Source organism: Plectropomus leopardus, chromosome 10, assembly GCF_008729295.1.
Source record: "Plectropomus leopardus isolate mb chromosome 10, YSFRI_Pleo_2.0, whole genome shotgun sequence".
Taxonomy (NCBI): domain Eukaryota; kingdom Metazoa; phylum Chordata; class Actinopteri; order Perciformes; family Serranidae; genus Plectropomus; species Plectropomus leopardus.
The window spans coordinates 21,871,315-21,897,457 of NC_056472.1; the positions used below are offsets into that span (position 1 = coordinate 21,871,315).

The 26,143-nt window shown below is 41.6% G+C and overlaps 1 protein-coding gene across 1 annotated transcript in view; it reads left to right on the top strand.

Moving 5' to 3' along the window:
• The window catches only part of myo16 (myosin XVI), a 128,273-nt gene extending 103,227 nt beyond the window's left edge, over positions 1 to 25,046 (top strand). The window contains exons 31-35 of the mRNA XM_042494942.1: positions 759 to 1,141; positions 1,891 to 3,147; positions 7,566 to 7,721; positions 9,561 to 9,646; positions 21,775 to 25,046. Of these exons, the coding sequence (XP_042350876.1) occupies positions 759 to 1,141; positions 1,891 to 3,147; positions 7,566 to 7,721; positions 9,561 to 9,646; positions 21,775 to 21,945 (2,053 nt within the window). The 3' untranslated portion in view covers positions 21,946 to 25,046. The remainder of the gene's footprint in view (positions 1 to 758; positions 1,142 to 1,890; positions 3,148 to 7,565; positions 7,722 to 9,560; positions 9,647 to 21,774) is intronic.
• Positions 25,047 to 26,143: the final 1,097 nt, after the last annotated feature.

A 26,143-nucleotide genomic window follows, 5' to 3' on the forward strand; every position in this document is an offset into this window, starting at 1 on the left:
CATTTCATTTTATTTCATTTTCATTACATTTGTTGCAGCCCTTTTACTGAACAGTATCTCATTTTAATGAGCAATGGCCAAAGTTGAAACACAATAATGTAAAAGGTCTCCGCACTGCACAGACCGAATCCGCATTTATATATTTTGTGATACATTTTAATTATTGAATTGATTTTTTTCCATTGAAAATTATGAAAAAAAACACACACGATGCCTGTGTCCTCTATGTGTCCTTGTGCATGTAACATCTGCTGCTGGGACAGGAGACGGGAGCACAGGGAGACTTGGAACAGGAGGAGGGGTGTCAGTGGGCAGACTGGGATACGAGTCGCAGTCACTGTATTGTAGAGGAGATTAACATTCACCCAAACTCACCTAATTTCTCTGCAGGTTTTTAAAATGCCTCCCCCCTTCACATGCTCGGGCACCCCTAGCCTGCAGTCCTGAAACCAACAGATGGCTCGCACAGATTAGCAAAGGAAATATTAAACTGGATGTTATCAAATTACTGCAAGGAGATTAGATTTAAAGCGTAATCTGTTTGGTCTCCAGTCCTCCAATTGGCCTCCTTAGCTCATATTTGTGGCCTGACAGTTGAAGTGGGCATACATTGAGTTTGAGTATACTGGTGATCTGAATTATGTCATTAATTCAATCTGGATCACAAAACTGTTGGATGGAAAAAAAATGTGCCCAACACTCTTCTTTTATGAAAAGTAAGTATTTAATATGACTTCTGTTATTCTTCTCATTTGTAGGGTTGTGGAAAAATGTGGGAAAGTCTATGAGGGTCCTGTGAACGGGGGAAGTCGAGTTATTCGCCACTTTCGCTCCAGCTCAGTACCCATCCCCCTTGCCATGGAGAGCATGGCCCATTCCTCTGCCAGTCCGTCCATCAAGCCAGCCCTGCAGCAGGTGGCTCATACCAACGAAGACACTGCAGGCGGGGGAGGTCTCTCCTCTCCTCGGAAGCAGCCTCCTCCCAAACCAAAGAGGGACCCAAACACTCGTCTGAGTGCATCTTATGAAGCAGTTAGCGCAGGGTTGACGATGGCAGCCAAAGAGAGCCCCACTCCTGAGGGGTACGGTTCACCAGCTGGAAGCCCTCCTAAATCCCAGCTGTCCCCCACAGACCCTGCAGGTACATCACTTCTTCTTTTTAGTATATACAACAGATGGGGGTTTTTATAAGGGATAGACAGATTATCAATAACCGATTTTCGGAGCCAATATTTGGCATTTTGCCAATTATCTGTATCAGTGTATCAAATAATTGAAAGTGTGCGTATTACACACACCCAACACCAGGGAAGGCAGTTTGCAATACAAGCAAAGAAAGTGTCAGCATGGGAGGAACATGCACAGGAGCATGGGTTATTCTGTAAAACCCCAGGGAACTATTTTACTTTCTTTTTCATTCTTTATTTAAATTTTCATTGAACCTTATTAAAAAAAAAGGTGCTGGGAACTTGTTGTGTATAATGTTGAAAGCTTCAGTTTCGATTAAACCTTTACTAAAGACATTTAAACAAAGTTTAAGTTTGTTATACTCCAAATTCAAAATTTTGACAGAAGTTTTTTTATTTTTATTAAAAATGCATATTGGTTCCAAATATCGGTTATCTATCTCATTAAATACTAATAAATATGGATCAGCCCCTAGCTTTTATGCTTTCACGCCGGCGATAACTAAGGCCAGAGGCATTATGTATTTGCGTTGTCCGTATGTACCTCTGTTCATCTAATTATCTGGCCCATGCTGATGAACGCAATATTTCAAGAACACCTTGAGAAGATTTCTTCAAATCTAGTACAAATATTTTGTCGTCTTGATCCTTCTAATGCCTTGACTTCCTTTGTATTTAACTGTTTCTTTTATAATCTCCTCAGCCCTGTCAAAGCCCCGTCCACACAGTGATGACTACACAACCATGAGGAAGGTGCCACCTCCCAAACCAAAGCGTAGTCCCAACACTAAACTGACAGGCTCATATGAGGAGATCAACGCTGTAGCACCCAGCATCCACCAGCTGCGCCCCGCTGATGTAAAGCTGGCCTTGCTGTCCCGTGCCGGGGGATTTGGAGGATTTGGTGGTTTGATGCAGAAAGCAGCATCTTTGGATGCTCCACACGGGGTGGGACTGAGCCTGTTCCAGGGCCAAGACGAGGAGGACGTGTATATAGAGATGTTGGGGTCCCAGCCCCGGGCTCGGAGCCTCCAGGAGCCCCCTGATAGCCCAGAGCTGGCTGACTCAGAGGCCGTCTATGAGGAGATGAAGTATTTTCCTCATGAAGATGGTGCAACTTCTACCACTGTGGTGAGCAAGGCAGCCAAACTGGAGGCTCTAGGGTTAGGCCTTGTGGGATTAGGGGCATCTCCTCCTCAGAGCGGGGAGACCAAACGGATGACAGCCGGGGTGGCCGCTGCTGTAGACATCACTCACTCTCAGAGCACGTCCAATAGTGGAGCTCCCAAAACCCAGCTTGGCAAAGATGGCAGCTGTGAGATCCCTGCTCCCTTCCCAAACCTGCTTCCCCACCGTCCACCTCTCCTGGTGTTCCCCCCCTCCCCCGTCACCTGCTCTCCTGCTTCAGATGAGTCTCCCCTCACCCCACTCGAGGTGAAGAAGCTGCCTGTGTTTGAGACAAACCTGAACTATGCCACTGGCCCAGACAGCCCGCTGTCCCCGCAGTATGCTCGTCAGAGGGCTGACTCCTCCCCGAGCCTCACTGTCCTCATGCCAGAGAAGAAGTCCACACCTCCACTCACCCCTCCACCCCCACCTCCTCCCCCTAATGCCCCACCACCACCCTACAGACCTCCTTCACATTTCCCCTTCCCGCCTGAGGCTAACTTCCTGGCTCTGACTCGAGCAGCATCCGTCACAGGGAGCTCGGACACCCCAAAAACCTCATCTTCTCAAAGGGCAAGCGGGGAACCACTTGGGAAGCCACCTCCCTACTCCCCAGTAAAGATGTCCCGTCCTGAGCCTCGGAGGGCACACTCGTGCTCCTCCTCTCCCCTGCTGTTCAACCCAGCCAATGGCAGACCCCTGACCAGCCCGCTGGATGAGCTCAACACTCTGTTCAGCTCAGGACGCAGCCTACTGAGGAAGTCCACCTCTGGCCGCAAGATGAGAGATGGAGGTCTGTCAGTAACACACACACATACACACAATTACACATATCTGAAACAAAAGCAGAGAAATCACAGCACATATAATGTTTTGAACACCTTCCCTTTTCGTTCGGTCATTGTTTTAAATGGACAGTTTATCCCAGATTCAGAAATACATATTTACCTGTAGTGCTATTTCGTTTTGGTGTGAGTTGCTGATTTTTGGAGATATTGGCCATGGAGATGTCTGCCTTCTCTCAAGTTCAATAGAACTAGATGGCACTCAGCTTGTGGTGGTGCTCAAAGAAAAAAAAGAAAAAAAAAACCCCAGCACATTTGAAAAACTCAACAGCGATGTCTCTTTCCAGAAATCATGACCCAGTTACTCAAGATAATCCACTGACCTCGTTGTGAGTGGTTTCATGGAGGAACTATTTTCTTTCTGCTGAACTACACCTGCCAACCGTATCACCACGCAAAAGGAAAGTTGCATTTACTGCTAAATCACCTAGCACCACTGAGATAGCAAATGTTACAACTCAGCCTTGGAGGACGCTGTAAATGTTCACATCTTGTGTTGTCACCGGCACAAGCCTCTCATCCATGAGTAGATGCACACTGCATTCTGTGCAGTCATTCGGTTGGCATTGTAGTTCGGAAGAAGGAAAGTAGTTTCTACATGAAACTTCTCAAAGACAGATCTGTGGATTATCTTAGTAACCGTGTCATGGTTTGTGGTAAAAGACATTGATGTTGAGTTTTTCAAACGTATTTAATTACTTTTTTGGTGCTTTGAGTGCCACAAGCTGAATGCCGTCTAGTGCCATTATACAGAAGAGAAGGCAGACATCTCTACGGTCAGTATCACCAACACGTAGTAACTCTCACCAAAACAAGATTGATAAATTGCACAACAGGTGGGGCGCCCACTATTTCACCTGGTAGAGCAGGTGCTTAACAGCCATAGGTTTGATTCCAGCTCATGGCCCTTTGCATGTCATCCCCTCTCTCTCCTCATTTCATTCTGAAGCTGTCACATCAAAGAAAGACAAAAAGACAAAATATACTCTTGAAAAACAGCATTATGTGTAAGAGGGACAATATGTATTGTTGCTTTTAGGGTGAATTGTCCTTTAAAAGGCATCCACATTCATGGGTAAATGGTCCATTTGCTGTAAGGTCTGTCTTTGAGTCTTGAGCCACATTAGGCCAAACCAACAATATGTGAACCTGTTGGTGTGTGGGTATATATGTGTAGGGGCGGTGAGTTAGCCTTTGCTCTGTTGTAATTTTTCATACTGTGTCCAATTCAACCCACCTGAATGTCAGTTTGTGTGTGCGTGTGCGTGTGCGTGTGTGTGTCTGTGTGCGCACATTTGTTGGCAAGTGTGCACGTGTCCATTATGTGTTCTATCTACGGTGATGAGTTCATGATCAAAGTAGGAGCCGGCTCTGTGCCAAATGATTTATTGGGTGCTGGGTGATTACCTCCTGTACAGCAGGAGTGGTGTAGGGTTGTAGGTAAGTAATAACCCCCTGTTTTTGTGTGGGTTGTGGGTCTGTGTGCATGTGGACACACACATGCTCTGAGCAGTAGTGAGGTGAGATGGACCAGCACCCAACAGCCTTCCTCATAAATCCCTCTTCTCTACATTTAGAAACTCCTTATATTGCTTCAGGTGTTGTAGCCAGCCACCCTTGTTGGCCCACTTGAGGCTGCTCATTTGTTACAGTCTCCAGTTTAGTGGCCTTTGGCTCCAGCAGCTGCCTTCTAACATGTTACCTAATGAGCTAGCTGCTGTAGCCCACTTAGCATCATACTGCACTGTAAGTATGATCTAGGTATTTTTGTGTGTGTGCTGGAGCTCAACACATGCATGCAGAGCACATACAGATGCTGTGACATTGATGCAAAGGTTGACCTTTGCAAAAAGAGGCCAAACGTATTTGTCACACTTAGTCAATAAAATGGGAGGGTGCTCAGGTCAGAGGTTTCAAACCCAAGATTACTTTGTGGTGCTTTTATGAAAGTGAATTTCCCATTGATGCTGCAACTTAAGAAAGCACAGAGAAGGTAGAAACTGTGTTGTCCCACCATGTTTTTATCTGAGTGTCTGTTTCCTGCAAGTGTATTAGTTGTGGCTAGGTTAATAATGCATGAGCAGAAGAATGATGAGGATGGGAATCAAATATTTAACAGCTCATTCATGTTCTAGACTGCCCAGTAACAGCAAACAGGACACCGCAAACAGTTGAAAAATTACGATCAAGTGAAAGTTGGTGACAGTAATCACTCATCTTGACGGCTGCTTGATTCATATGAGACACACTTGTGTCATACGTCTATTAACGAAACAAGGTCAAGGGGCAGGAAGCTGAACTCCTTATAAGAGACGGTATGAGAGCAAGTGCACACGCTGACGCATTTGCCTCACGTGACATATTACGCTCAACTCTATGTCAGCACCTGGACCTGCGCAGGCAAAGCTCTGCAATCATGGAAACAGTGTGTGTGACAGGGGAACCTGGCACTGGGGTTCACAACCTTGCTGTTATTTTGAGTGGGCAAAGCAAGGCGGTGCGCTTACATCAAAGCACAGAGAGATGCCGACGGGCTTAACGGGATGGCCTACTTCCGTTCCTCTCGGCTGTTTAGTGACTGAGTTTGATACCTGACGCTGTGGGAGTGGCCAGGGGTTACAGTTGCTATCCCAGATATCTCTATGAAGAGCAGCTGCATCTCCCTCACCCTCCTCCCCTTCGTCATCCTCAGGGAATGAGAAAACCACAGGAATGGCAGGGGAAGAGGGCAGGTGGTCCTGCCAGGCTTCAGGAAATCACTGTCATAAGACACCTCATGCCTGAACTGCAACATAAAGATTTCTCCAAACTGGATAAAAGTCTATTTCTCCCTCATTATAGTCTTCATTTTACAAATCTAAATACTCACTTTTACTCCTCAAAAGTATGCAGCCGTCACATGAGCTACTACCTGGCCTTTAGTCCCTCTGAAACACACATCTGCCTCGTGGGACCTATACTAGAGCTTGCTAAGTTTATATTTAGGCATCTTGTGACCATGGGGCAACCAGGAGGCACACATTCTCAGTGTGGGACAGCAGCTGACAAATTCCCATTCACACTCTCATGCACATACGCACACACAGTCACTTACTCATTCAGTGTGAGAGCATGTGAGCCCCGAGGAGCAGCAGCAGGGCCAGAGGCAGGTCATGTGGAGTCACCTTCCGACCAGACAGAGCGGATGAATACTTTTTCAAAACGCTGACAGGAAAGAAGGGATGGGACTAAAAGGAGAGAAGATACTGGAAATTATCACATGATGATTAACAAAATTACAATATTACCTGTGAAAAAAAACAGACTTCCAGCACTATTTTGGATTTTGTTGTACCCCACAAATACTTGCATAGTGTAATTTAAATGTTTGCTGTATCAATTGATTACTTGCCGTTTCCCCCTATTGTCCACAGACAGTCACGTTTTTCATTGCTCTCTCACTGGTTCCTTTCTAGATCACAATTCTTTCTTTCTCCCAATTGTCAAACTTTCACACCTTTTTCTCTTTTGTTAAGATAACTTTTTTTCTTGCACTGTACAGCTTGTAAAAGCCAAGTCCTATGACTCTAAACGTTTATACTCAGACAAGAATACAGCTACACCTGGCCAGTATGGGGGTCGTTACTCAAAAAAATGTCAGGTATTACTTTTTACATTTAAAAAGAGTAATGCATTACTTTACTAAAGTACTGCCTGTACTGCAGCAGGCTATAACTGTTTCAAAATATCACTATATCAATGTTTAAAAAACGCTGTCCTTTCTAATACTGCAGAGTACAAATATTAATTGTCTCAAACTAATACATAAATAAGCCTATAAAAAGGACAAGCCTTTCTAACTCCTTTAGGCTGTGTGATGATAGACTTAAAAGGAAAAAATGTTTGAACAGCTTATGAATGGCATTAAATAGTCCAAACTCAGTCACCATGGCTTTTTAGCAGACTAGTCAAGCTTATTTTACATGTTTATCACTAAAGCAGCTGTAATACTTCATTACGAGAAGTCTCTCAAATTGATTATCAGATAACCTGCTCCTCCTTGGAGTCAGAACAAGACTGTCTCAGGCTGAAGAGCCTCTCTGCGGGCACAATGAATGGCATCACTGTTGTCAACATGTTTGATTTTTTCTTCTCTTCACCTATTATGCAGATAATAATACCAACTTATGTAAAGCAAGTAACAACACATTTGTTTGACAGATAACTGTATTGTGATTACAGTAACGCACTGTACCTTTTAACTGTTACACCCAACACTGTACTGCACAAATACCTTATAATAGTATGCATTATTCAGTCTAAACACTTCATGTATCTAATGTCCTCTGACATGCAGTGTGTTTTTCTTTGGCTCTATTCTTCCCAGGATTCAATTCTAACATCAATCTGCCGGGGAGGGAAGAATGTGGCTCTGCGCCCACCTCACCATCTCTGCAGCTACAGGACAAGAACGCCAACAACCACACACATCCACACTCTCCAAGCCCCGCCCCTGTAGAGAACGGCAACCAGATCTCCAATGGTAAGAGCCTGAATATTGTACATTTACACAGATAATTTGAATCAAATAATTTTACATGAAGATTGGGGTGATGGGTGAAATGGAAAATAAACATTAGAGCAAAAACAATTCATTAACTCCACCTTTGGAGTGACAAAAAAAAGCATTATTTACAAAGATATGTAAGTGTCATGTTGGTGTGTAGGTGTGCATAGATGAGTAGAAACTAAATGATCAATATCAGGCTGCATATAGGCCGTGTGATTCTAAATAAAGAATAGGCCATTGCTGTAAATAAGGTCCTAAAATATCCCACAATGAGACACAGCTGAGCTGTGGAGTGAAGAAAGTAATCTGGCAGACCAAACTAAGCTTTTAACCCTCCTTTTACCCTTGTGCCCATGTCACAATAAAGTCGCATTTTCACTTAAATTCATCGTACCTGAAATAAAGTCACTGCACAAAAGAAAAATTAAATGACAGAATGGCATGACCTGGGAAATAAAGAAAGAGGAGCACAGTTATTATAAAAAAGGACCCTATGTTCTCAGCTGCAGCCAGAGATCACAATATTCCTCAAACGCTCTGAGAGATTAACCACAGTGTCTTTTCTTAACATTTCCGTTCGTGTGAGAAAAGCTTTTCAATCCCCTCTTGTGTTTGAAGGGTGTGGAGTCCTTCAGCCTGTACCTGTCTTTGTGTTGTAAGATGTGCATTCAGATGTTTGTGCCATGTAGTTTGCAGTGATAGAAGAAGTATTCAGTTCTGTTATTTAAGTAAAAGTATAATCACAACACTGAAAATACTATAATAGAGGTAAAAATTCTGCTTTCAGAATCTAAAGTAAAAGTATTGCCAGCAAAATGTACTTGAAGTATGAAAATAGTCATGCTGCAGTTAAATGCTTCCCATCTGTGTTTTACTTATATATGATGTTTTTGGATTAATACTGCTGCATTAATGTGTTTGTGGCATTTTACTGCTGCGGATGTTTGAGGTTGTGCTAATATCAACTCATTTACTTATATGCTGTTGGGCTGTTTTATCTACAGCATTGCATCATATTCTATAAGATCGTCATATGATTGTAGCACAGCTGTCCTGTATGAACCATGAAATTTTAAAAAAGCCAACTTTTTATAGTGTGAAAAAACAGCCCTCTTTTCAGCTTTGTGAAGGTGCATTTCCAACTAATCCGAGGGGGGTTTAAAGAGTTAATAAGCTTAGGAAGTGGGAGAATTTTCTCAACACATAAAGAAACACTTCATCCTTCAGTTTATCACAAACATTCAACATCAGTACGTCAGGAGATTCATGTATTTCACCGGCCAGGAAGGGGTGTGAAATATTGTAATCTCAAAAATAACTAAAGCTGTCAGATGAATGTAGTGGAGTAAAAAGTACATCCATTCCCTCTGAGATATAGTGGAGATAGGGGCACTGATGATAATTGTGATATTTAAAAAATGGAAAACTGATATCATGGTAATAATGCATCAAATGATAATGTTTTTAAATCATTTAACACCTTTTAAATGATATAAAAATTATTTTGAGTGTAATTCATTTTTTCAAAAAATAGACAAAACACACAAAAACATGATTTCGACAGTTAGAATTGTTATTATTATTTTAATTTGTTTGTATATATTATAATATCATAATGGTGAATACTTTGGGGCATGTTAATTGTGTATCGAAAACCAGATATTGTGCCCATAAGTGGAGTAGAAGTGTGTGAAATGTAAATATTCAAGTTAAGTCTGAGTACCTCAAAATTGTACAAAACTACAGTCCATGAATTGTTGTACTTAGTTACCTTCCAACATTGGTAATGTGCTCTTTATGTTATGTGTTCAGGGTCGCTGGAGGATGAAAGTCACAGCAAGTCAAACTCCTCCAGCTCCACCTCTCTGCACAGACACATGGACAGCCATCATACGCAGGTAAACACACACTTAACAGCACAAACACACACCAACGCACAGATAATGACAACACGACTGTATCGGCCCAGTATTCTGTTGTGGGTTTGTTGACATTTTGAGTGGACAGGAAAGTGGCCTCCTTTGAACAACATGTATCACTCCTGACATGTGAGCTTTCTCTGGCTCTGCAGACAGGTGTACAGTTACAGGATTGAATTTAATGTCCGGCACTCTTGCTCACAAGCTCACACGCATGCTCTCGTGCAGGAACGCACAGAGCCTTTGATACATGCTATTGATAAAACTGTAATGACAAAGTGGAAAGAGCCTTTTGATCAGTTAGACTCACCACAAACTGATAAATGCATGTGGTGTGAGTGCGGAAAGGCTTAATAGTTTGAAGATATAAACATTTAAGGGCTTACCAGTTTGAGCCCACTTGCATGACTAACACAGCATACAAGAGCTCCACAGGGACCGCCAGTCACAACATAGATACACAAAGCTCTCATGACGGTTATCCCGAGCTGTACCTTCACCTCAGGCGAAACACTAATAGGATTTGTCTTTTATCAACAAAAACCAGTGTCAGATTCTCTTTTTTACTCGTGCTGTCTTTTGTCTTATTAATCAGTCATTCAACTGAAAAAGATCCACCCTTGCTTTATAATATAAAGAAAGATATATAACAATATTATAATGCTATGATATTAGAACAACACTCTGGCCACTAAGTAATGAGATGAGCCTATTAGACAATTAACTCAGTATTGGATTCACAGCTTTGTATAATTTCCACTTAAGATAATTTTATCCCACTGGAGTTGATTTTTTACAGCCTGACAAGTATTCACTGGAAGAGAAAATAAAAGATCTGGTTACCAATAATACACTCACTACTCCTAACCTGCTAATGTACACAGGATCTGACTGCTTCCAGACAATCTGCTGCCATTCTAGCCAGCTCTCTTCCCCACACTAAATTTATATTTGCAGGAACAGCTTGTATCTCTGAAGTGTAAAATTCACTGTTGAACATCTATAAATGCTCAGGAGTATTTTGGAGTGTAACATTTGATTGCAGCATTTAAATAATATGTTGACCAGCATTCATTATATTGAGCTGCAGAAAAAAAAGTCTTTTGTGACATTGTAAGACAAAATCAACAAACACACATGTTAATGAAAGTAATTGTGCAGTGATCTATATGTCTATAATGATAGTTAAGATGCATAGAAGAAACAGAGGTTGTTACTTTCATGTACAGCCTCAGAGCAACTGTTACAATTTAAGTCTGCTGCAAAGTGTTAAAGTGCCTGTTAAACAAGAAAAATGTGATCAAAACATATTACATATTTACTATATTAGAAATGTGGCCTGACACCATTAAGGTATCGAGCAAAATGAATTGGTTCCAAGTAATATCACAACTTCACCAGTCAAACGATACCTGCAGAGGTCTGATCCAGAACCTTCTCAACTTCTCCACTAGATCAAAAAGCTCTCTGTTGCTGCTGTCCTCTGAGCTGCTCTCGTCTCGGTGAACGGACGAGCAACAGCGAACATAGCAGCAGAGGCTAACATCCAGCACTGAGGCATGAAATGGTCTTAACAAACTCAAAACCCAAAATGGCTTGACTGTGTCGTAAAAACCCATTAATAAAAATTGGTAGCAAAAGCCGTATGGTATCAACAGTTACAGTTTGAGATGTCCTGATCAGATCTTAAACATCGGGATGTGGGCCGATCAAGGCATTTATGACCGAAAAGGATCCACTCTATTTAGCTTATAGACTGATCCTTTGTTTTATGTGAACTGTCAAACAAGTGACCTCCCGTGTGTAAGAGCAGGGACTGAGCCCCACCGGTCACAAAACACCACACATCGTGAACGAAAATACAGTATGACACCCTTTTTTACATTATTTACCAAAGTTATGAGTGCTCGTTTCATTTCAGGCAATGTAAGAGTCTTGTGTTTTGTGTTCAACTGTAGCACGCTGTGTTTCTTCGCCCTGTTCGGAGGAAAGACAGAGCTTAAACCATACTAAACTGCTAGCACAACAAAAGCCCCACAGGCAAAAAGCCCAAATGGCTTATTTATTAATGAAACATAACCTGCCTAAGACATGTAAGGTTTACAAAAATGAATAGTCAGTGTAACACAGCTCATTCAGGTAATTCAGGCAAAACTATGCCGAAACAAAACACAGGGAAAGAGTGACAAAGCCCAAAAGATTAAAGTGAGGGTTTGTCATTGTATGCTTTATTTCATAAAAGAAATAACTTAGATAATAATTAAGGTAATGCTTTGGAGAGCTATTAATTTATTCATATTGTCAAGCAATAGATTAATTTTAATAATTTTAAAGAAGCCCTCTTAAAGTGTGCACTGTGCATCCAAATTATATAGGGAAATAGAAGTATTACATTGCAATTGGTATTGTCAGAAACTCAATATTAAGTGATATGGATCAGGATTGGCGAAAAAAATATGTGATTGGAACATCCCTAGTTGTAGTTACTGAGTTGGAAGTTCAGTGTGCCAAAATGCTACCAAAGATTTAAAGTATGGTTATATTACATGCCATGTCATTCACATTATGGTTATCAAATGAAGTACTGTATATCTCTTGGCATTGCGATCACTTTAAGCGTACTAGTAAAGGAATTGGTATCATAATTTTTTCATAGCCCTTGCTAAAGTGGCTGCCCAGTAAGCTCGGCCTGAATCTGTGTATATTCGGTGTAACACAAAGACACACACGTGCATACTTTATTCTCTCGGCTGTTACTAAGATCATGTCAACAGGCTGAGCAGTGAACCCACAAACTCTCACAGGAAATTAGATTTATTTAAGACACCGGCTGTCATAACAATGATCGATCCACAGATGTTGCCAGTGTAGCTTTTGCTGCACAATTCTTCCATCACGCCATCGGTTTCATCTGGAGGTCATTTTTAAAAAAAATGCTGGCTACATACAAGGTGAAGGTTCATGCATATAACAGTGTCCACACTGTAAATACTCTCTTCAGTATTCTGTGTCACTGCATCGTATATTCCAGGATGCAGCTGTTTTGTCCCGGTCCACATTCATAAGACAGTTTCACCACACCGAAACTGATTCAGATTCATCACAGACTGCATTCAATGATTGAGTGTCACTGTCAGTGGTGCATGAAGCACAAGAATGAATGACCAAAGCACACAGTGTCCCACTTTCAAAGAAGCATTCATGAGACACTGCCAGCAGAGATGTGAAGGCACTGCGTGTACCCACTTCACAAGCCTCGGGTTAACTAAACATTTAAGGTGAACTCACCTGTTTCAAGCTGTCTTCCTACAGACTTCAAGAAAGTTTGACGCACACTCCTGCTGCTGATATAATAGTCTAGTTTTCCAAGGTTTTTCTCAAAGCATGTGGATTACTGGGCTGTACAGAAATTATGCTCTTTTTCTCTCTTTCTCTCTCCTTTTGATTCTAATGAGCTTGGCTATTATTCTTACTCCTTCCTTTATCTTCCAGAGGGGTCATCTCAACTTCTCTCCGTTCGGTGCGGGGGCTGCCCTCTAAAACATCGAGGGAGGGGATGGGGGGGGCAGGGGGGTTCACTGGAAGCCCTGTTCACATGTAGGGATGTGGTGAGTGTATGTCATTCTTCGCTGCTCCCCAACCTTAATAGCAGTGTTTTTCATGTGATCATGACAGTAATGATCTTTAATTTGCAAAAAGGGGGGAAAAAAAGCCACAGACGTTTTGTCTGAGTTTAAAGTAAAACTCCACCCAAAGTCTATTTTTGGAGAACGAATGACTCCTGTAGACTTGAAAGATGGCTGTTAGGAATTTAAGTTTGCTCCCTAATGAGGAGCAGAGGATGTGGTCACCTTGAATTCATTGTACTTACAATGAATTCCAATAATATTCAAGGCAGTAAAATAACAAAATTCCTGGTTGTTTTGGTTCAGATATTCAGATCCTCTGCAAAACCTTGGGAGGAAAGTCTTGAAAACCACTGCTTTTCCTCGTTAACTGTGCTCACTGTCCTTTAAACACTGGTCTAGAATCAGATTAGCTATCTGCCTCTTTCTCCTGTGGGGAGCAAAAAATCTGATCCTAATTGGTGAAACTTGCTTTTTCTACTTCTTTTTTATCCCTCATTTCTGAATGGAAACTGCAGCTCTTTGGGGAGAATTGTAGTCTTAATCATATCTAACAACCAAAATCTTTTCAGATGGAGGTTCATCAAGGGAAATCATATCAAATTGGGGTCTGTGAACTAATGTGTATTAATTTAGGGGCCCTTGACATGAACAAAGGTTTAGAGACGCTGTTCATAATTCCACCAAAGATAGAAGATATTCTGATCACACCAAAGCCTTTCCACAACAAACAAGGCTATCAGTTTCTATAAACTTTTGGCAGGATTAAAGGGAGAATTTCTTTTTAACATATTTTTCCACTTGTGGCAGCAACGTGAAAGCATCTCACAGGAAAGTTTTCAAGGTTGCACGGGCTCTGAGGAAAAAACATTCAAGGATTTTTGAAAGTGTTCTGCCAAGATTCTCTAAATTTGAGATGAAATTACTTTTGTTCAAAATTACCACGGAAGATGCAGGCAATTGGATTTCAGTAAAAGTATTCATTATTGTGCATTCCTATACATGAGAGGTGATGAGTGTTAAGTAAATGCATCTTGTAGTGGACAGCAGGGATCCTTGTTTCCTTTGACGCCGTCCTTGGATTAGCATACGCTAATGCACATGCAAATGAGCATGCATACCGACACTGATGCACATGGATTTTACTGCAAACAGACACTCAAACTGTGATTAAGTCTGTTCAACAATGGAGAGCTGCAGTTTTTATTGTTGCTTATCCATCTGCTAGGACTTTTAAGTTGCTGAATTCATCACATCACCCCCTTTTTATACCTTTCTGCAAATCCTTTATTTTCCAGATTGTTTATTGTCACTGGTGTTTCATCTTACCAAGAGTTACAAGACGCTCCAGATCTTCATGTGTCTGATGTTGTTTCTGTGCAAGAACTTGTCTGTCGAAGTGTGACTTCTCACTTTTACTATTGAAATGTGTAAAGAGAGACACTTTCATCTTTGTTCCTCACTTGACTAATGTGGTGTGTTGTCTGGAACAGGTTCATTACCATGAGTTCATTCAAGAGATGGGAACAACTCCGTGACCCAGAATGCCTTTCAATTAGCTGCATTCCAGACTGTGTTTATGTAGGATTAGCAGATCTAATGGGATAAATGAAAAGAAAAGGATGAAGGAAGAAGAGGGGGACAGATAACTCAGTCAGGAATGAATAGACTGGCTTGTTTTGGTTCCTGTAGTTAGTAGTCAACAGCAGTCTAGACTAATGATATAAAGATTAGGCAGACTGTCTGTTTTGCTTACTAAATGACAGGATGGTACAGAGATTGATATTCTTTGTTGTTCGCTTCAGACAAAGCAAAGGCGCAAATAATGATGTTTAAAGTGGGAGAAAGACTCCGTTACATGCTATACAGAATAATGGCACTTAAAGAATGAGAAGGACAGGCGGAGACAGAGAGCCTTGGTGTCTCTGCTTGAAATCTTGCTTGTTTCTCTGAAGTCCTCACATCACCTCACTCATCCAGTGAATTTCCAGAAAGGCGCCCACACACGTCATCAACGGCCACCAGCATCTCTCCCTCTATTTTGACACCTATTGATTTCTTTCCTCCCATTAACCAGTCTGGGTAAAATCTAGAAATGCACATTAGTCAACTCTCTGTTTTAGCTTCTTGTCTTCGTGATTTAATGATTGAAGCTAAAGCACCTAGTTTATAATGGCCCCAAAATATTACCCAGTGTTCCCAGCACATCCACTTTACTCTGACAGGCCGCACAGGTAAATTAACGACGGCCAAAGTATATTTGGTGACCCCTTTTAGTGTTTTTTTTTTTTTTGAATTATGTTTTTATTCGTCCAAGACGACAACACTATCCAAGATTGTAGTCAAAACTACCCTAGATGTACACGGCACACTGACTGACAAAAAAAACCCAAAAACAATAACCAACGCTTGAATCTTGAATTTTAAGCCTCATTCCCTCAGCTCAAAAAACCCGCTGATATACAATGGACATTCACACCCAGGTCATATGACTCCGCAGTAGACAGATTTTTATCGCCACTGGCTCCGATCGTCATTGATGGCAACACAACACGCGGGTGAACGCGGTAATTTCAGCTCCTTAACCAGCGAGATGCAACAACACGCCAACACAAACTACCATCCGTCTCCTCCTAAGAAGCGCTAAAATACACCCAAATACTTCTGCAGTTTGTAACTGTAAGTAAGTTTGAAAGAGAGACTGAATAAATAAGAAATATATAAGGGAAGAAACCACTGAAAATTTTTCAAAGACTTCTGTTACTGCTACTGTTTACTGTTTACCTGTTCTCCTGCCTGTCCGTGACGTTGCAGGGACACATCAACAAAACAACCCCCCGCACACACACACACGTGCACAATAACTGACCGACAGGCAGTTTGGTGCTCACTGGAAGTATTTAGCAAGTTTACTCGTGTTTGAAAAACCCGCCTGCACGCACTAATTTTGGTGGTAAGGCGGTATTAGTTGACTGAGGGGTCCCCGACTGATGATTCAGATCTCTGATTTTGAAGGGGGCAGCTGTAATGGTTTTGCCTTATATTTTCTCTGCAGCCCCGAACAAATCTGGCAAGAAGACACACTGAAGACACACACTGTGATTACAAAAGCGAATAATGATGTAATCTAGCCTAATTGAAAATAACAGAATTATTTCATAAATAACACTTATTTGTATTTACCTATATTGGCTGTTTATCACATGTGGTAGACCATATTATGCCATTTCCGCCGGCTCCTGCCTCAAGTATATCTCAGTACCGTTGGGAAAAACTGTAAATTATAAATTGTAAATTATTGATATTATGTGCTGAGGGTTTACATGTAATGTACACACAGCGTTGAATGGGATGAATCAGAAAACAAACAGTCGTATTCACCATCTGTGTTTGTCAGTAGATTGTGTGTGTTTTATGTGGAGAAGCTCAGAGGTTGCTGTCACACTCGGTGGCTTCAGGACATGCAGTCTGTGAGTGACCACTAGTCATCCTACATTATCATAATATTACCATAACATTACCAATCCATTAACATGTTGATTTGGAAATTGGCTCCCTCCCCCCGCGCCCTTGTGAGCCCTGTGAGACGTGGTTAAAATTTCAGATGTGTGAGGATGTTTCGTGGAGGAATAGAGTCTGGCTGTTCTCAGCTGGATGATGTTTTTGAAAATGTAACAGCAGTTTTACGTTATTTTATGTTGCTCACGTCAGTTCTGGTAGATGATATTTTTAAAGGAATACAAGTTAGCTGATATTAAGACAGCCCTGTCTTGAAATCTACAATACAATATACAAACGTATATTTTATTTAAAACAGAGATTTTATAAAATATAAAGTATTGTGATTCCCAACTAGGGAAAAAAATACTGTAACAATATTGTTAAATACTAAAACTTGTATTGTAAAATACTTGTATTAGATGATATTGTCAGTAGTGTTAAATAATACTCAGTAAATAATGATTTTTAAAATGACACATTTAGAACCTGATGGATGATGTTCATTAAAGGGAGCTTGGGTTCATCTGATAAGGGTGCAGGGGTATTTCTTAAAAAAAAAAGGTTGGGGGTCGACCTCTATCTCACCTGGTATAGTGTACACCCCCTCTGCTGTGTGTCATCCAACCTCTTCCTCCCACCTTTCCTGTTGTGCTAACTGTCCTGTCAATACAAGGCAAAATTATCACAAATTAATCTAAAAATTTCCGAAGTAGCACTACACTATGATTAAAATAATGTGGATGACTTTGTCCACACACTGTTATACACATCTGGTCTGGGACAGTCTTTAATAGTTTGGACAAGGCCCCTTAGATTCAATTAAAGAAAACTTTAATGCTACAGCATGCAGTGAATCCCAACTCAAGGCAACACTATGGGAAAGCCCCTGTCCTTGTTTAACATTACTACCCCACACTCACCCCCCTGTGTGTAAAGTGAATTCCATAAAGACATTGTTTTCCGAATTTGGTGTGGAAGAACTTGACCGGCCTGACGAAACCTCTTGTGGCTGAATGAGAACGAATCCCTACAGCCAGCTTCCAAGAAGTTGTTAGAGCAGCATATTATCGCCCCTTGGCTCTGGAATGAGATGTTCGGCAAACATAAGTGTGATGTTCAAGTGTCCACATATTTGCCGTAACAAAAAGTTTTCAGCACAAGGTAAATGCAGTTTCCAAATGCAGAAATACCATCTCACCTTGACACTCTGAAGATGAGTATTAAAAGTACTTATATTTTCAGGCATCAAGGCCACAAACTGAATCTCTCAAACTGTTGCTTCTGCACAAATATTGGATTGTCAAAACTTAATCTGATGTTCATTGCATCAAGTGAGAGTGTGTGTGTGTGTGTGTGTGTGTGTGTGTGTGTGTGTGTGTGTGCGCGCGTGTGCGTGCATGTATGTGTGCATGTATGTGTGTGTGTGTGTCCATGTACAGTCATGCATTGCAAAAGGACACGTTGTTCCTACTTGTCTCCTGTTCCAGTAGCTGGTGTTCCTGGCTGGCGCCAGAGCAGAGAATAGCCTGGCAGGGAGGTGTAAATTATGGATTAGGTCGCTGAGTATTGTGTGCGTGTAGGCAATCAATGTGTACGTGTGTTGGAGTGTCTGTGCATGTGGACACTCACAGGTGTGCAGTTCTCTAGATATGTGCATGTGATCTTGGCTACGTGTGTATGTCAAAGTATGTAATGTGTGCAATGTGCATTTATTGGCTTTTGTGTGTGTGTGAGTGTGAGTGCCATTGGCTATGTGGCAGTGTCTGTGTGGAATGCATCACTAAATGTTCTGTATGCTTGGCAATATGCAGAGAAAATGTTGCATTATATGTACTGGTAACTTGATTTAGCTCTCAGCTTCAAACTCCAGCAGAGATGAAAAGCGGGGGAGGGGTGAGAGGGAATGACTGTTGCAGGAAACAAAATGTGAAGGAAAACAACAACAAATCAAGTTTTACATCTATTTTATGAGAATGTTAAAAGATGGGGCTGGTCATAAATTTTCTACAGTAGATTTCCTTATCAATAAATCCCATGAAAAAGACTGAAACCAATAATGAACTGATACTATAATCAAGTGTCTGTAGCCAAAGTCTGATATAGCTTATTCCTCTGTGCTGTAGAGCTTCATTATTGTCCAAAAACGATTAAAAGTCACAATTTTACACTCTGTTACATGTTCCATTATTGAGATCAACATGAAAACTGTAGTTTGTTTTGACTTTATCCCACAAATGCAGTCAATTTGCTGTAAATAGTCATTAATGCAATAAATGTGTATTGATCCATGGCTTAAAATAGTTCCTGACAAATGTACTACTTACTGCTGTTGGAGTAACATTTGTTGAAACCCAGAGATTCCTTGTGTTTTAGGAGGATACAAAGCATTTATAAAATTAAAAAATGAAATAATTATGAGACGTGTTTAAGATTTACTTCTTCACTAGGAGTCAGTTGGCCTGGGGATGAGTGCCGTGGCTGGGTAGTGAGATCAGAAAGCACTGTGAAACACGACAACACATTTTGGCCTTTAGGCTACATCTACACTAATATGTTTTCATTTAAAAATGTAGAGGTATTGCTAATCTGACATTTTGAAACCCAAAACGGAGACCTTGTGAACACTGCTCAGGCATTGTGATAAAGTTTGGACGGATGGAAACAGAGACTTTTGAAAACGATGCAGACACCCATATTTTCTGCTGAATTTGGTTCTTATGAGTCACAATGTATCAAGCCAGAAAATTAAAGCAAGGTCTAGGAACCATTTTTGATTAGTTGAGAGAGTGTTATTATACGCACATCACGTAGGTACGAGGCTATCAAAAAACAGCGTACATGAGGAAAAAAGAAAAGCCTGCACACTTACATCCATGCCACACAGGTTTAATGAAGACAACGTTTTGTTCCTACTTGGATATTCATGTGGTCAAAATGTTTGAAAAGATAAAACCAAACCTATATTTCAACAATTCAATAAATTGTTGATCGTCAGTAGTTTTACTACCCTGAGTGGTTCAGATTGTTGACCACACCTGACACCATAGAGCTCGTCAACCTATTGATGTGCATTATGTAGAAATATAGGTGTGGCTATATCTTTTCAAACATTTTGACCCAACAAAGATCCAAATAGGATGGAAAAGTCTTCTTACACTTGTGTGGCATTGAGTTGTTGTACCGGTGTTACTTTTTTCATCATGTACTTGTTTTACCATGGCTTTCTCCAGGGATGTGTAATATAAATATTCCCAGTACTGCTCTAATAAGCCAATGTGTTTGTTCTGCAATGACTTCCAATCTGCTTTCTGCCGCCTGGACTGTGTTGGAGAGTAGACAGTCTGCTTCCTTTTGTCTGCTTCCAGTGTGCATGAATGGTCATGTGATATCTGTTTTCAGGTTCATAGATACACTATACAGAGTAGGAAGGCCAGCCTTATCCTTTACATCTTATCTCTGAGCGTGAAAAAGCATTTTTTTGCACTTAAACAGCCCATCAACTGCTACCATTACAACCTCCAGTTTCTAATCTGGTCTTGATGTTTTGGGCTCCTGTTGCTGGAGTTTCTGTCAGATTGATTTACGTGAGTATTGCCTGGCAGGTGACTGATGGTGTGCTTTTCACAGAGGATATATGCGTGTGCACCTGTGTATTTTTTTTTAACTAAAATGTTTGTTAGAAAGAACACAAGCTTCTTCGCTGCATGCAGCCCCCTACTGTACCTCACACGATCGTCCTTAAGTTGATGTATGGAGATTTCCAGAAACATAATATGGAAATGAGCCGCCGCTAAAGCTGTCAGTTGGAGAAGGGATTCCCCCCACTGCTTCCTTCTGTATCAACCGTCTCATGAGATGGCTCGGTGCCAGCCCCAGATTCATCTCCGTGTTGTTTATTAGAATGATTCATGAGAAAAACTGGCCTACTTTAGGAGGAGAAGCCCGGCCCTGTAATCACTGCCTCTTTCAAGATGATGGATCAGACAAAACTGTCCCATTTTTCCTGCTCTGTAGGAGGTAATCTCTGATGGAGACATGATTAGAAGATAGTTTAAATCTCTTGGGTCCACTTTAGGATACTTTTGCAATGATCATGAAATACGTTTTTTTTTTCTTTACATAAAACCACTGCTTGTCAGTCATGCTCTCATCCAATCACAGCCTGGTCATTTCAGCTTTTCGTCATGTACTTGTTAATCCACAGCTCGTTCTCATTCCCGAGTCGTCAAATTGCCTCTTTTGCAGTGCTTTTGGCGTAAGATCTCAACACCAAAAGCTACCTCTCGCATCCGCGCGATAAGCTGCTGGACGTCGTCAGCTGAAAACATAGAACCGTTTGCATTGTTATTGTACACTACCAGACAGCACCTGCAGTGGCAGCATGATACGCAAACAATCAGTGACAGCTGAAAACACAGCCAAACGTAACCTGTGGGTCTGCATGATACGCCACTGGACAGCGTCACATTTAAACGCTGCTTGTGATGATGTAATATAAAAAGCATGAAGGTCCCTATTGGTGGGTGGGAGAGGTGGTGGATGGATCTAAAAAAAAACCTGCAGTTCGGTGTTTGCTTTTTGTTTATAGTCAAAATATTTTTTTTTTATTCTACAACTTAACATGTGCCTCTTTTGCTGAAATCTAACCACCTGTGCCCTTGTTGCCTTAACCCAACCATCCACGCCAGCATGTGCTTTTGTTGATGTCCCGGTGTTGGTTGCCGTGTGCTTTTGTTGCCTAAACACAACCACATGCAGCGTAATTCCACCATGCGCATTTATCGACATCACAATATCTGCATCACGGAATATCAACAGCAGATGCACCTAGAGCATAATATGTAGACGCGGAAGTCAACTGCACAGCGGCAATATGTGACGACTTGAAATGAAAACGTACTCAAATCCATTCAGGAGAATTTAGCGTGTGATTTGAATGTAAACTCACTGCCTTTTCTCTTCCCCCCATCTCTGCTCCAGTTGTTTCAGCGGTTACGTCTGTCCAGCGGCGATGAGAGTGCCGCCCTTGGAGAGCTTCTGCGCTGGCGGCGAGCGCAGTGTGAGGGGCGGGGTGACTGGAAGCACCGTCCGCCTCAGTCCCCATCCCTGCCCCCCACGCTGCTCTGGACCAACAGGAAGGCCTCTCCATGACAGAGGCTGTGTGATGCAGTCACATGTATTGGCTCTGAAGTTGCTCCCTCTCTTTCTCTTCAGCCACACTCGCACATGTTTTTTTTTTCTCTCTTTTTTTTTTTTTTTTTTAAATGTGGACCAAGTAACCTCAGCGCCCAGGGACAAGGTTAAAGCTCCAAGCCCCAAAGCATGAGCCTCGTCCCTGGGCTGAAGGTCCTGCCTGTGCGCCTTTGGAATTCAGAAACAGTAGAGGTCCATAAGGAGCTGTTTTTTTGTGAAGGAAAATCCAATTGCTATTTATTTTCAGTTCTGAGAAAAAATGTCCATCAATCGGAGGCTAGCCGTGTTTTCATAGAAGTCTGATATTGAACGGCCCTTTTAGTCTGTCTGTACACTCTTACGTTTTGCTGCTCACAAAGGAGCTCCACCCCAAAACATGGTGCTGATTATACTTGACATGTTGCCCTGTGAAGTTCCCATGAATGCTTGCATGTGCGCCCGTGAGTCTCAGACCTCTCTGAAGTTTACAAGTCAACCGACGCCTTTGAACAGCCTCCAGTTTTCAGCATCAGTGTACTGGCTTCGACATGGGACCTTATCAGGTACAGCTCTCACTTAGCCTCTCATCGTTTGGGCTCTCAGTGCTACTGCGGCCCTGGAAGCGAGCGACCAGGGTTCAGGGTAACCTCAGTAAAATCCCAAGGTGCACTTCTCTTCCCTATTGTTACCACCAGCCTTTGAGGGATAAAAACCTCTGGCCAAAATGCAAACTACTGCACTAACCTTTACAAGGAAAAGAGGATCCAACAAAAAGAAACCTGCTTTGGTTTAAGGTTTAAAGGTAAAGCTTCAATAACACATAGCTTTAGCTGACAAGAATATCGTTCATGTTGTGAACATGAAGCTCTGTGCCAAAGTGACACAACTTGTGAAAGATACATCTAAACTAACAAGTATAAACTGATGTAAACAGAAGTCCCCATATATGTACAGACTGACATAAATGACCAAATCATAGCTGTTACTGTGATTCAATGGTGATTCATTGGACCTGTTCTGAAAAGATCGGAAGAATATGACGAAAAAAAAAAAAACACTTGAAAAGTAGCGACTTAACTCATTGTGTCTCATCAACACTTGAACGGTGTTCGGTGTTGTTCAGGAGACTGTGCAGAGCTCAGGAACTCATGCACAGATGAACTCGATTATTGTACAGATTCCTCCTTTGTGGGTTCGTCCGCAAAGACGCCCCAGACCTGTCCTTGTCCTCCTTTCATCTCTTCTCCCCTCTCGACCCCAACAAACAAATTCCCCTTTCCCCTCTCTTGGTCTTTGACCCCTCCCCCCTTTTTCCTAATGGATCAAACCGGCTCTACGGGTGTTTCCATGTAACCGCTCTGTAAATAGTGACCAGTGTTGTATGTTCTACCTTTTATTATAGCAGAGAAGCACAGACATTGAAAGACGAGGAGGAGGTGAGATAATACTGTCTATGATGGTAAAACTGAGATTTAAGAATGTCTTGGGTTAGATGCAATGACTGAGGTAAAGAGAAGAGGTTTATTTTAAAATGTGAATATCTTTTTTTCAGAATGATTGTCTATGGCTATGAAATTCTTTATACTCTATTTAATATTATTTGTTTTGTCCCCTCTTGACCCTGTCGTTCTGTTTCCTATGATGCAAGGCAGATGTTTTTCATTGTAAATGGATGTTTTATTGCACAATGTTTATGTGGTGTCGTGTTGACTTCTGTAATGGGCTGGGTGTGTCCCGACAAGCTGTTTGATCTCCGAAGATCGGTCCGGATTGTTAGAGCCGCAAAGTATCAATAGCTCTGATTGATTTCTCATTTCCACTGATCACCCACAATGGTTCTGATTGATTCAGCCTTACGAATTAGCAGCACCATCACAGGATCGATCTCAGCTGCTGTTGGTGCGCAAAGGTGCACAAATATTCAGAGGAATCAGAGGAGATCACTGACGTTCACAGCAGAGATGGCGAATCAGATGAGCTGCAGTTTTGACTGACTGTATGACTGAATGTATAAATGCAAAGTTTTCTCTCACTGCCTGAAACCCTGTGTATCTTATTACTGGAACATGCGCCTGTAATCTAAACAGTGACTGCTTAATGTGATTATTGTCTTCAGAAGTTATGTGTGCACTCCATTTTTTAAGAGCAAGTTAGGAACGCTGCAGCATTTCTGATAGGGTATTGATTTGCTCCATGATTTTCACCTTGTGTGCTGCGATTGGGGTTGCATGAGTAGCACTGCAATGCAGAACTATGTTATTTTTATCATAGCGACATCGTCAACATATCTGTGATCAAACAAAAGAACCAAGATCAAGCTACTTAACCTTGCCAATGCCAATCAAAGAGAATTTATAGCCTCTGTATTGGTCCTCATTATGATCAGGGTTCTGGTTAGTTGTGTGCATTACGGTTTTGTGAATTACCATGTTTACTGAAATCATGAAATGAGGAGTTTTTTATTGTCTTTTAAAGCATATCAGTGCTTTTTACCTTGCATGACCACATGTCGGGCCTGGCCCTTTATAACGTGTTCATGCTGAAAAGATTTTTAAAAAAGGCTGTCTAATGTGAAGAACCGCTTCCCACTGCACTGTGAATCACTGCACTGTCCCCCGTCTCCCATCTCAGCACTCATCCATTCACATCCACCTTTAACTGGACCGATCTGCACACACATCGGCTCCATCGCATCCAATCCCAGACGACCTCGCTCAGTCCGTTGTAAGCATTACCAAACTCTGGCAGCCAGATTACTGCCAGTCGTTGTTGTTAGTCAGGAATCTAAAGATCCTCTGCTCTGAGATCAGCTCTCTGGTGCTACAGCCAGTGCAGAATGGCCATTTTATTGTCCCCAGTCCATGTATAGTTGTCCAGAGAGACACGATATTTTAGCACCTGAACAGGGGTATCTCACTGCCTTTCATAGTGTTGTTGTTTTTGTTTTGTTTTTTTATTGTAGTCTTTCTTTTGTACATGACATACAGTATATTTTAACCTGCATACATATGTGTTTGTGGAAAGAAAAAAGATTGTATGTGATATTTCATAATTATTATGTTCCCAATGTTTTATAAGTACTGTACCTGTACAGCAATAAAGCACAATTGTGTCAATGCCAGTTTTAATGTTTGTGTGTGTGTGTGTGTGTGTGTGTGTGTGTGTGTGTGTGTGTGTGTGTGTGTGTGTGTGCGTGCATGTATGACAGCAGTGCGTGCCAATTCCAAGACTCAGATGAAGTAATGAACCCAGCTATGAAAAAATGTTGGACTCTTGCACTGAACAAACGTTAAATTGTGGTTGGGATGAAAATCATATTGCTGATATTTTAAATGCCTAACAATGTTTGAATTTCACGTTTTGTGAATGTTAATGTAAGTTTTGCAGACGCTGGGTTTTGCTCTCCATACCTCATGACTAAATGTCCTTATTCTACGTTAAGATGTTGTTGGCATTGGTTCGAAAGGTGGGAGATTTTGGTGATTTAACAATTCAACTTAAAACCAACAAAATATCAATTTCAGATTTCTTCAGTATTTTACATCAAACTGATGTTGGCATCAGATATTCTGACATTGAATTTTGGTCATCTGACATCACAACTTAAATTATACCAAATATCAGTGTCTAACGACGTTGGTTGGCAGCTGGTAAAGTGTTGGTCTGTACTCTCTAACTTCTTCAAATTTGGCACAAATATCTACTTGTACTTGTCACACACACTATCTTTTTTGGCTGTTTTGCACGGCAGTCAGGTGAGGTGGGTTGGGCTTAAAATAGGGGTGGAGCTTGTGTGAACCTGAAAGGGGGCGGGCAGAAGTAATTAAGAGAGACAATTTAGATTCAGGTGTGGAGCCCCAGCTGAGAGGAGATATTTTCCCCTGAGTGCTGCGAGGGAGACTGATGGTGGATTTTCCTCTTTTCCCCATGAAGCCTTGTTTTCGCATGTTGACCAAATGTTTTAATGGCTACGAATGAACTTTCAAGGAAATGCTGAAGCAAAGAAACGTTGGTTAACAAAGAGTGAGCTGACCGATTGACGGCCAACATCTCTGGCCGGGACAGCGAGGCAACAGGTAGGCCCGCATCCCTCACCTTCATGGTGCATGCCCACTACATGCGTCCACTTCACCATAATTCACGTACGTTCGCTTGTATCCATCCACATTTCAATGCC